Source organism: Silurus meridionalis, chromosome 11 (assembly GCF_014805685.1).
Source record: "Silurus meridionalis isolate SWU-2019-XX chromosome 11, ASM1480568v1, whole genome shotgun sequence".
NCBI classification, from domain to species: Eukaryota; Metazoa; Chordata; class Actinopteri; order Siluriformes; family Siluridae; genus Silurus; species Silurus meridionalis.
The window spans coordinates 10,235,399-10,246,988 of record NC_060894.1 but is presented as its reverse complement, the minus strand read 5'-3'; the positions used below and the strand labels follow the sequence as shown (position 1 = coordinate 10,246,988).

The window sequence follows — 11,590 nt, the reverse complement described above, 5'->3', positions numbered from 1 at the left end:
TCACATTATCATAGTTGTGAGCATAACTCTCACTCTTCTGGGAAGACTTTCTAGATTTGGGAGCGTGGCTATGGCAATTTTTCATATTCAACCAGCATTAATAAGGTCAAACACTAATGTCAGTTGAGAAGACCTGGAAAACAGTCATTGTTCTATCTCAAAATAGTTTAATAGGGTTAAAGTCAGAATGAAGCATACTTTGTACTCTAGAGCATTGCCAGGTTTATGATGGTTGGGCCTCTTAGTTTCAGTGAAGTGAAACTGTACATCCTATGCAACAGTTTGACGAAGGTGGTTGTCAGGGTCGTTGTACATAAACCTTTGGCCATATAATGTACGTAAGTGGAAGTTGTGAAGCGCTTGCTTAAGCCATGCATGGTATTCACGTGACACTAAATTATATAGGAAAGTATATTATCAGGTCATTCTGGAATAAACCTTTTTTGTATCCTGTTAAGGATGCTGTGTTTTTTTCCATCTTTTTCATTTGTTACCTTAGTTGAAATAACAGCCCATTATTTTTAACATTATTTCTGAATCGTAATTTAAGTAACTGTTTTGAAACTTACAGACTCAAAAGCAAGTGTAATATTTTGTATCTATCACATTTTCAGGAATAAAGAGCATGATTGCTCTAATAAATGCTAAAATATTGTACATATTTAATTAACATTTGTAAAGTTGGATTACTTCCGTAGAATATTGTACGGCATTATTTACAGTGTACATACACTGTATGCATAATGTTAATATTACCCCTGATATAAAGTACTTATTCTGTTCTTATTCTTGTTTATAATTATAAAGGCTGATCATGTGTGCTAGACTCAGTTATTTGCTTTATTGGGAAATGATTTGCTCTTTCAAGTTAGACAGTGCACAGAAAAAAAGGGCTCCAGATTGCATCATTGCATCATTCAAATGAACACCACCTAACTTTCGCTATTTATGACTTCAAAGAGTAGATAACGTGTTAACTCTCTCTCTCATCATATCTATGCTGCTATCTTGCTCCTGCTCTTTTAGTTAAAGGCCACAACAAAACCCAGATCTCATGCCTGTCTGCATCTGATCGCTCCTGGGCATTGCAGGGGAGTTTCTATTCAGTCCCCAGCTCGGTTCCAGCTTCCTCAGGTCATCAGATGTGATAAAGAGATGGAATGACTTTGATGTGAGTGGTAGCACAGGGAGATACTTGGGAAAATACAGAGAGAGACAGAGATACAGTACAGACTGCAGCTCAGTTTTACGGAGCACAGACGGGAGGAGCAGGAGACGTCATGTCCACCTCCTGTCCCCATGATCTTGCCATCAAAGGGCAGATTACAGTCTGTATGTGTTGTGTGCCACTGGGTTGATATTGTGTCGTCAGTGTAATAAGAGTGCAGGTGTTTGACAAATTTAACACAGAAAACAGATGTGTTTAGGGCTAAATCGCTAGCTATAACTAATTTACACTGTCTACTTATAAGGCTAAAACTCGAAAGTGCATATGTACACGAGGCTTAACATAAAGGTCCTTCCAATGATATACCAATAAAAATGATATTCTTAGACAAAAATATTAATGGAATATATAATTAGGTACAAATATTGAAATATACACAGTATCTACACAGTAGTTTAAGTTAAGTTGTAATTTGGCCACTTAGTATATGCATTTTTTCCCCCAATCACTAATGTAGCCATGCTGTCAGTGAAATGAAAATGTCACTCAAGCAGTGCCCCCTCCCTCCCAGTCAGTCTTTAGAGCCAGTACAGACGACAGTCTCTCAGAGTAAATGGGCCCCAGTCGTGATTGCCTTTGATTGCCTTCACTAACCCCCTTTCATCTCTAATGGGCACTGTTTGCTGCTCTGTTAGGGACGCAAATGTATCGTCCCTTCCCTGCCTAGCTGGACCTCGTCCCCCCGAAAGCAGTGACCAAAGACACCTGAGTTTCTGTCGAGCAACCCGGAGACGTCATCTTTCACACAGGATGGGAAAACCTCCATATAGCTTTATTAGATGTGAGAGGGTAATCAGGATAATGGTAATGGAGTTATGCAGGGTGTGACTGCATCTACATCACAGCTGTTTTTAAAAGCTTTCTTTCAAGTTATTGCTCATATACAACACAGTGTAAATCTTGTAGTTTATTTTGTTATCTGTATTTAAATGTACATAAGTGTACTTTTTTAAGTTTTCTGCATTCGTATCCTATTAAAAAAAGAAAAAATGTAAACATAAGTTTAAAATAAGAAATACTTTTTTTTGGGGGGGGGGAAGTCTGGTTAGTCAAGGTCTAATGAAATGTAAAACTATTTAAAAATACAAACAATATGATGATTTATTTTTATGCTATAAATATATGCTATAAAGTAATTTGTAGTATTTACTACAGTGTCATTTAGTACATTATTTATATTTTAAAGCTTTGTTTTACAGAATTACCCTAGCTGAACCTGAGATATTTGCTCTTTACTGTACAGCAAAAAACAAAATGCTTATACGTTATACGCAGTTATATACATTTACTTATTGGCATGGTTCATATTGATTGAAATGATGTTCTAGAGCCATGTTAAAATCGCATTGTATGCAAATGAGAGTTTGTATTGAAACTAATTGATTGGATAAAGTTTGCTGGGTTCATTAAAAGCAGACTAGCAGACCCTGGTCTCCTTAGACCATTTTTTTTCTAACTTTCAGTTTATCTTATAATCACATCATTTTGACTACAATACCCCCATTAACCCTCCCCTACTGATTCTAATCAGCAAGACTCTTTAAAGAGTTAACCAGTAGAGCTTGTCCCTTAAAAAAAAAGTGGCAACTTGACAACAAAATCTAAAGGGGGGGTCAAAGGTACTCAGGCCATCGGCTTCAAGGTTTGAATCCACTCAGACCACCGGCCCCTGAGCTAGAGACGAATGCTGACTCCAAGTGACTAACGTCTTCTACCTGTCCCTGCTGGATTACAAAGACATCACACCCTACTCGTCTCCTATTCACAAGACTTTTGCTTTCACACTTACAGGCTGGGAAAGAAAAAAGTGTCAAGAAGGGATTAAGGCCCATTGAGCATCATTGATCCCCCCGCCCAAGCTTCACACGGATCCACATTCGAAAACTCCCAGCACAGGTCGTGGAGGAGCCGAGGAACCGCTGACATGTTTGTGAATAGACTTTGAAAGGTGTGTCAGGACAGTCTATACTGGGGAGGGGGAAAGCTACATTTGGGGCTTTCCTTTTCCTGTTAAAGGGCGGTGTAATGAACACTACAAGGTGCTAAGTTGGCTTTTGAAGTTCAAAGGATGTCAGTTAGCTTGCTTGTGAAAGGTGGATGGAAGTTTATGACTGTTTTAAGCATTCAGACTGGTTTCATGCAGAAGTGAGGAGCAACAAAGCCCACAAAAAACCAAATTGACTATAGGTTTTGCTATGAAATTTGCTATATGTCAGAATTGTAAAGATGTCCCAATAAAGAAAATAACAAGAAATAAGCACAAACTGCACCAACAATGCACAAAAAAAATTTATTAGGAAAATACAAAACAGACAGTCCCAAGCCAAAAATTAAACATACAGTACGATGCAAACCATTAGATTTGCTGTTCTAGTAAAGTTTTAATGACCACCCAAATATGTATTTTTTGGTTTCTTTATCAAGATACAAACAGAAAATACGAGAAACATGTACACAAAAAAACACCACCACGATTTTCACATCAGAATTACTTAGTCAGGCAAATGTTAGTATTTAGTATGACTTCCCTTTGCAATAACCACATCTTGAACTCTTTTGGGGAGACTGTCCTGAAGTTTTTTAAAGTAATCTTCTAGTATAATATACCAGGCTTCTTTCAGCACTTCCCAGATTTCTTTCATTTTAAGCTATACTTTATTTCTTTCTCTGTCCACATGATCCCATACTGCCTCTATAAAATTGTAAACATTTGAAACATTTTAAATAAAGTAGTAGCCTTTCACGGAAGACTGCAACTTATTTTTCAATCACTCTCCAACTTTTCTTCTCACATATTGTCAACAACTGGATAAAAAAATAATTTAAACCCAGATTTGTCACTCCATAATATTTTTTTCCACTGATCTTCATTCCAATCTTTGTGAACTTTGGCATATGTTACCCTTTATAACATGTTCCCGTTTAAAAAAAAAGTGGTTTCTTGGCTGCTATTCTTCTACAAAGACCATTCCTGATCAAGTTTATTAGGGCTGTAGAAGGATCAACTTGGAATACATTTGAAGCTGCCAGATGTTGAGCCAAGTCCTTGCTAGACCTCTCTCTTCCTGTCTCTTCAAGAGGAAATCGAGAAACTTATCAAGATTTTTTTTTTACATTTTTTATACAACAGCTTGTGCCACATCTTGAGTACCCAGTTTGTTTGTTGCTGATTTTCCTTTAAAAGTGGGCTCGGGGATGCAAACTTATAATTTCTTTGTCCAAGTCTGTGAACGTTGGCATATGGAATGGAATGACATGATTGAAAGTTGTTCTTGTTATCAAGCTTCTAATGAATTAAGAGAGCATGTGTTGCCCAAGCATGTCCTGCACAATGGTGGTGTAATAGACCTTTTTTTTTTTTTACAGCAGTCGTTTTTTTTCCCCTATTGAAATAGTAGGACAAAAACAGGTGCTGCCAATTATATTAATTTGGATTCCATTCTAAAGAGGATTTAAGAAAATCAAGATCCTGCTATTTTTTAAGTGTAAGGGGAGGTCAAAAAAATGCTGCATACAAATTTTGAAATTTCTGGTTGTATTCTTATATTATACTATTGCTAAAACAACCCCCCAAAAAAAAAAAAAAAAAAACCAACAATCTCTTATAGTACACACTAAACAAAACTATAACACTAATTTTATAACTGTTAGTTAATATTATAATGTTAAATAACCATCATAAAGTGATGTGCATTTGTAAAGAGAGCAAATATTTAATGTAAGATATGGCAGTTAGAAAAAAGGAGGCCAAAGCATGCCAGGTGCACTCATAAGTAAAAAACTTGCATATATGTGGCTACACTGCAAATGCATAGTGCACAATACAGCAAAAACTTACACAACTTAAAGCAACTATCAACAGCAGCTGCAATATAACACTCAAGTCCAAAATATTAAACAAACAAATAAACCAAAGCAAACAGCGTTCACAAGAAATATTCAAATATCTTATTTTGACTTGTGCTTTTACTACATGATCATGCAGTGTCATTTTAATAAAGTGTTTAATTCTTCATGAATAAAAATAGTCATTTTACTATTAAAAGCTTAATTTTTAATTAAATGTTAAAATTACTGTATACATTTGTCAAATATAATTTTTTTTACACAGCATGGACTGAAGGATGCATTATTATTCATTTGATTCATGATGATAGGGCAAGTTGTGCCATTCTGAGAAAATGATCCATCCGCTGAGGTAGTATGTAAACTGGGCTGGATAGCTTCTGCGTAATCACGCGTTCCTCTCTGAAGGTGGAATGTACTCCAGGCCCAAATGAGTGAAAATTTCCTCTTCAGAGCTTGCTTGAAGATAACACTTCTACAAAACACATACGAGTGCTGAGTTTGATGTGAGGAGAACAAGCAGGCATTATCACAATGGTGGTTTTATCCCAGAGCTTTTAACTCTAAGAATCCATATATTATTACAGTACAAATGGCAGGTAAAGCTGAGCATTTTACTCACATTTAATCCCAGAACTACCTACTCACATGGGATTAAAGGAGTGAGCAACTGTTCACAAATTCCTCTAATCTCAAAACTAATACAATAATTAAAGGCATTTATAAAGGCGTGTGCGCACACACACACACACACACCTATCTGTACAAATATATATATATATATTACTGCCTAATGTAAACCTGTTTAAGTAAAGAGTATAAAGAGTTAAAGAATTTAAACTGCACATTAAACATACAAATCTAATCTTTAACAGAGGCTTTAGCATATAATTATTTTCAAATACACGGCTTAAAAAACTTTTAAAAACGCAATTGAATTACATCAATTCTGAAAAGCTTCTTTGTGAAAAAAAAAAAAAAAAAAAAAAAAAAGGCTGGGTGCTGATTTTTCATCAAGATTTGGCACATCATGAAACAAAAAAAACAACAACAAAGAAGACTCAGGACAGTCAAGCAACTACACACACACACCTCCACACACACCTATCTGTACAATTTATATCTGTTCTCTCTCTCTCTCTCTCTCTCTCTCTCTCTCTCTCTCTCTCTCTCTCTCTCTCTCTCTCTCTCTCTCTATATATATATATATATATATATATATATATATATATATATATATATATATATATATATATATATATACTGCCTAATGAAACCTGTAGTTGCCTTCATTTAGAAATTACACATTTCTGTCTTCTTTTGTCTTAAACGTTGTTTAGCCAAATGATGCCATTTGGGATAAATGTAAGCTATTTGGGGCTCTTAAGCTTCCGCTTCTTTTTGTTGGACTATTTTTATCCTATTTGCACCAACAAGTGACTCATAGATGACGCTTTAATGGAAAATGTGCGCCTTGGACTAAAATACCCAAATCCTACATAAACACTTTTCAAAAAAAAAAATTACTAATGTGCTGTCCTTTCAGTATTGATTTTAATTATTTTAATTCATAAAGTTTGTGTTCATGTACTTACCTTTTTGCTGTCATAGAGAGCATGACTGCTTAAGGACATTCCCTTCTCCTGTCCTGCCCAGCGCCTAAGCTCCCGCTCAAAGAGCTGCATAAGGAAAGAGTTTCAGTGCGTTTTGTCAGCTTCCTTAATAAAATTCACCTAATATTTCACCTATAAATCCTGATTCTGCTGTTATTGCATTATGAAACCAGCAGCATTATGTTTCGCTTAAGGAAAACACTTTTAAAAGTTCAACAATAGTCTCCAAATAGACTACAGATATGTGAAAGCAATATTATTGGACAAATAATAAACTATTAGTTAGTAATTGTTAGTATTATACTCTACCTTGGATCCTGTCCAGCCAAGTGTGGCAAAAGCGAACTGACTGTAAGGACTGACTACAAGATCGACTCGAATAGCTCTCCAGGAAGACGCCTCTGCATGTGCATTACTGTCGATTTTACTTTGTTCAAGCTTGAATATAGAGAAGCATCTCTCAAATCGGTCCATGTTACTAGGAGGACGAGCAGGTCCATCTTTACTCTCCAGATAAGAATTCCTAGTTGTTTTTTGGTACAACAGCAAACCCTGGGGACACAAATTTGACAATTTCTTATATAAACTATAAAAAAAAAAAAAGATTAATATCACAAAGTAACTTTACAACACACTACATTATGATATATAATTACGTCCTTTTTTTTTTTAAATTGCAGTGCCAGTGTTCATTTATTTTGGTCTTTACTAGGAAGTGTCCCTTTAACAAAAATAAACAGAAACTCCTGCTTCATGCTGCTCCTTAAACACATATTTTAAAACATAGAGCAGCAAATAAATTGCTAATTTTACATATTGATATGAAAGCATTGTGCTTTTTTAAGTAAAGAGTATAAAGAGTTAACGAATTTAAACTGCACATTAAACATACAAATCTAATCTTTAACAGAGGCTTTAGCATTTACTTATTTTTAATTACACGGCTTAAAAACCGCTTCTTTGTAAAAAAATAAAAAAAATAAAAAATACAAATAAAATTAAGGCTGGGTGCTAATTTTTCATCAAGATTTGGTACATCATGAAACGAAAAATACAACAAAGAAGACTAAGGACTGTTGAGTAGCGAGAATCTTGTATAAGACATGAACGGGGTAAGAATCTCCTCAGTTTCCAGATGTGTGGACTGTTGTTAAAAGAAAAGGGGATTCTTCACAGCGGTAAACTTTTTTGTTTAATCTTTACCAAACCTTTTGAAAATTTGTTGCAGCAATCAAATACAATATATTATTTTTTCTCAAATGTCCTCAATTTACACATTTGATTTTCTTTCTATTGTGAAAAAAATATGGGTTTATGCAAATCACTTCATTCTGTTGCAATGTATTTTGCATAGTGTCCCAACTTTTTGGGAGAAATTAGTGTAATATATAATTTCTAATATATAATAACTTTCTATTTTACAGTTATACTCATTAGATAAGACAAAACTAAATCAACAGCATGAAATCTATGTTGTCAATAAATGATTAAACATTTTAACATTGTAGCATTATCACTGACTACCTGATCCTCCAACCAATTCACAATTTTGGGCATCAGTTTTTCCTCTGCCCCTTCCTCTGGGTGCGTGATAAGGAAGTCTACATCATGGCCCACCTCCTTACCCCTAGAAAAAAAACAATGAAAATTTTGGATATAAAATATATAATATAAATATAAGATACATATATAAATAATTTTGCAGCTGCGCCTGATGCTGTATATTCTTTAAATAATATAGTAATACCTTCTAAATCCTCCAGTGAGTGTAATAATAGCCTCAGGCAGTAGTGCCTTTACTGCTTTCTCTACAATGACACTGATGACCATAGCTTCCTTTCTAGTGACAGGGGTGTTCAGATCTTTATAATACTGCACTCCTAACAACCAGAACAAGAGAATTCACTACACATTTCACACTTTAATTGTGTAAAAGCTTGTGTAAGTGTGTAATTAAAAAAACTAAAGATAATATTGGAAAAAAGGACACTTTAAACTGAACTATTACAAAATTGGTCCTGTACCTGCTTGCTGTGCATGGTTCAACTTTTGTCCTGTGTCTACAAGGTCTAATGGGGATCGTAAACCTTCTCTAACCCACCGATCTGCAGTCTTTACTCCGACACCAAAAACACCTGTTAGTGCCTGAAGGGGAGGAGGTGTAGGGAAGGTTTATAGATATATTTCTTTTTAACATTGTGGAATGTGATTCCATTGAATGAAATCTGGCAATTGCAAACCTTCATGGCTTGAAACTGCTCTGACTGCCTTGTTGACTCCACTTCACGTGATGTGCCATCTTCTAAAATCTCCTACAAGAGTGACAGATGTAAGCAACAAAGCAGGTTAATTAGACATGTACCACAACCAGAAGCATCTCTCACCTTTATAACGCTCAGTGAATGCTCTCCCAAGCAGGGCAAGTCCTTCAGTTCATCGATCGTCCGTACGGCATGAGGAAGAGCCTTCAGGACAGACGCCGACCTTCGGAAGGCTACGCTCCTGCCTTCGTTCTCACTGAACTCTGCATTCTCGGCTAAGATCTCAAGGGCTTCCTGCAGCACAAATCAAAACAATGCGTTTTTTTTTTCTACATACAAGACATACAAGGACAAGAGTCCTGAAGATGCTGGGCATGATGCATCAATACGCCCCTCGGGGGTACGCCAGTCTATTTCAAAGGCACAAACATCCGACACACTTAACAGTGTTAACAGATATTGGGAGCAAACTGGAGAACCTACAGGAAACCCATGCAGATGCAAGAGCAGGTAAAATGCAGAATGCAGAATTTGTAAACTTCCCCCCATATTGAACAAGAAAGTACAGGACGTAAAAGACTTACTGTAAGGAATGAGTTGTGATGCTTCAGTGGAGTTCTCCTCTGGCAGGCATAACTCTTCATTCTAATCACAGGAGTGACCTCAGAAGGCTTCGGGTCAGTCTATGACGGCATTACACGTCTTCAACAAATGTTGTAAAAAAGATACCAGTGCAAGGGCTATTAAACGTTTACCTTCAACTTGTGTCTGTCCTGAACAGGGACTGGATTTCCGCTCGCCAGGCTCTCAGTCAACCAACTGATGTCCAACAAGTTGACCGAGTTGAGATTGGTTGAAGCTTTCCCTTCTTTTTGCTGTTTCTTAATCCAGATGTGCACCTCATCTCCTGTGTTGTTCTCTGACACCACATGTGTGATGGAAGAGCTGTTAAAAGCAAACTATGAATTGATTTATGGACATAAAAGGACAATAAATGACATTTAAGGATGCATCATTGAGAGAAGTTATTGATGTCTACCTGAAAGACTCCTCAATCAGAAATCCTTTACTCCTTCCAAGACGAGTCAGGAAAGATTTTCTGGACGCACCCATCTTCCTTTCCACAATAAATATCACGGTTTCAGGGAATTTACACGCTTTGCTGTCATGAGTTGCAGTTTGCTCTGTAGTTACTTTCCTGCGTTTCAGGGGAACCATTATAAATGTGACACTGTTTGCCAGCTAGCGACCATTGAATAAAAAAAAACGTAAAACCTTTTTAATATTATTAAGAAAGCAGTTGCTTTAGTGTCATGATAGGAAGATCTAATGTAAATATGTATGCGTTGTTATACAATGATGTGGTTCAGAACCCACTTCTCACTCCAGCACTACAAGCCGGTGCCTTATTAAAAAGCTAGAATGGCAGGCGCGTGACGTAACCATCTTCAGCCGCGCATGCGCTCTACACGCGTCCGACCTATGTTGCCAGATAATTTATTTGTCATGTAGACCCTGTTCCCTCTGAACCTCTGACAATCGTCGCATTTCTCCCGCCTGCATTTTAGGCGTTTTCCATTATACAAAATAAAGATGCAGATTGTGAAGTTTGGTCTTCACAAGACCACAAGTGCAATAGTTTTGTAAAACCTTTCTCACTCAATTTCACTTCTGGTTTAAAGATACACTGGATCTAAAGTCTGGGGGACATGGCTGCATTAGGTAGAAACATACACTGGATGGGATGCTTGGCCATTGCAAGCCAGCATGCATACAAGTTCATTCCTAGAAAATTTATTTTAAAAGTACAAACATGGAAATCCATGCAGCAACCCGAGGTCAGGATCGAGCCAGAGGCAGTGGAGCTCTATGTATTTCATCACAGTGTTAGTTTTACATATGCTTTTATAAAACAAAATAGTGTCTGTGAAGGAGTATTAATTACTGGACAATATTTTCCCTCATTTGGTGTTTTGACGATGACCCTGTTTTGACGACAAGCCTAAGGTTTAGACTGTACGTGACAGTCTGTTACAGTTATTTCCATCACACTGAACACGCCGTCGTAATATTATTGAAATCCTGTAATGAAAATTCACTACATTTCAATTACTTGATCTATTAGCACAATCTGAGATGAACCAGCAATTTTTGGTTCTAACCACTAACATATTTGTAGCTGTTCCAAGATCATCGCTTGACTTGATCATCCTATTTTGTCTTTTAATTGGATGAGTGTCCAAAAGTGACAGAACCTTGTTGTTGTTGTTGTTGTTGTTGTTGTTGGATGTATTTGGTTACAATGCTACTAACTCAGCTAGCTAAATGCTTACTAAATAGGGGACCATATCTCATTAAAATGATGACTATGACCACCGATTTCATCCCATGGCCAAAAAATAATGTCACACTGTGCAAATTTGACAGTTCTGAAATGATAAAAATGGTACTGTGTAAACCTGCCTTAACACATACACAACACTGTCAATTGTATGTGGACACCCAAATACCACACTTTTTATTGCTATCATTACAACTTTCTTTTCTTTCTTTTTACAACTGGCTTTTCACTAGATTTTGGAGAGTGACCCTTGCTTCTAGCTACTTTATAGCAACAATCTTGTTTTTATTATTATTTTACT

At 36.4% G+C, this 11,590-nt stretch overlaps 1 protein-coding gene across 1 annotated transcript; it reads right to left on the bottom strand.

Annotated features, from left to right (window-relative positions):
* Positions 1-3,504: 3,504 nt before the first annotated feature.
* On the bottom strand, positions 3,505-10,413 carry polm (polymerase (DNA directed), mu). The gene is made up of 11 exons (XM_046861479.1): positions 9,988-10,413; positions 9,704-9,893; positions 9,533-9,631; positions 9,072-9,242; positions 8,928-8,999; positions 8,712-8,832; positions 8,435-8,567; positions 8,212-8,314; positions 6,997-7,239; positions 6,670-6,753; positions 3,505-5,549 (listed from the first exon to the last, which is right to left on the bottom strand). The coding sequence occupies exons 1-11, from the start codon at positions 10,164-10,166 to the stop codon at positions 5,463-5,465; spliced, it is 1,482 nt and encodes a 493-aa protein (XP_046717435.1). The 5' UTR covers positions 10,167-10,413; the 3' UTR covers positions 3,505-5,462.
* Between the last annotated feature and the right edge of the window lie 1,177 nt (positions 10,414-11,590).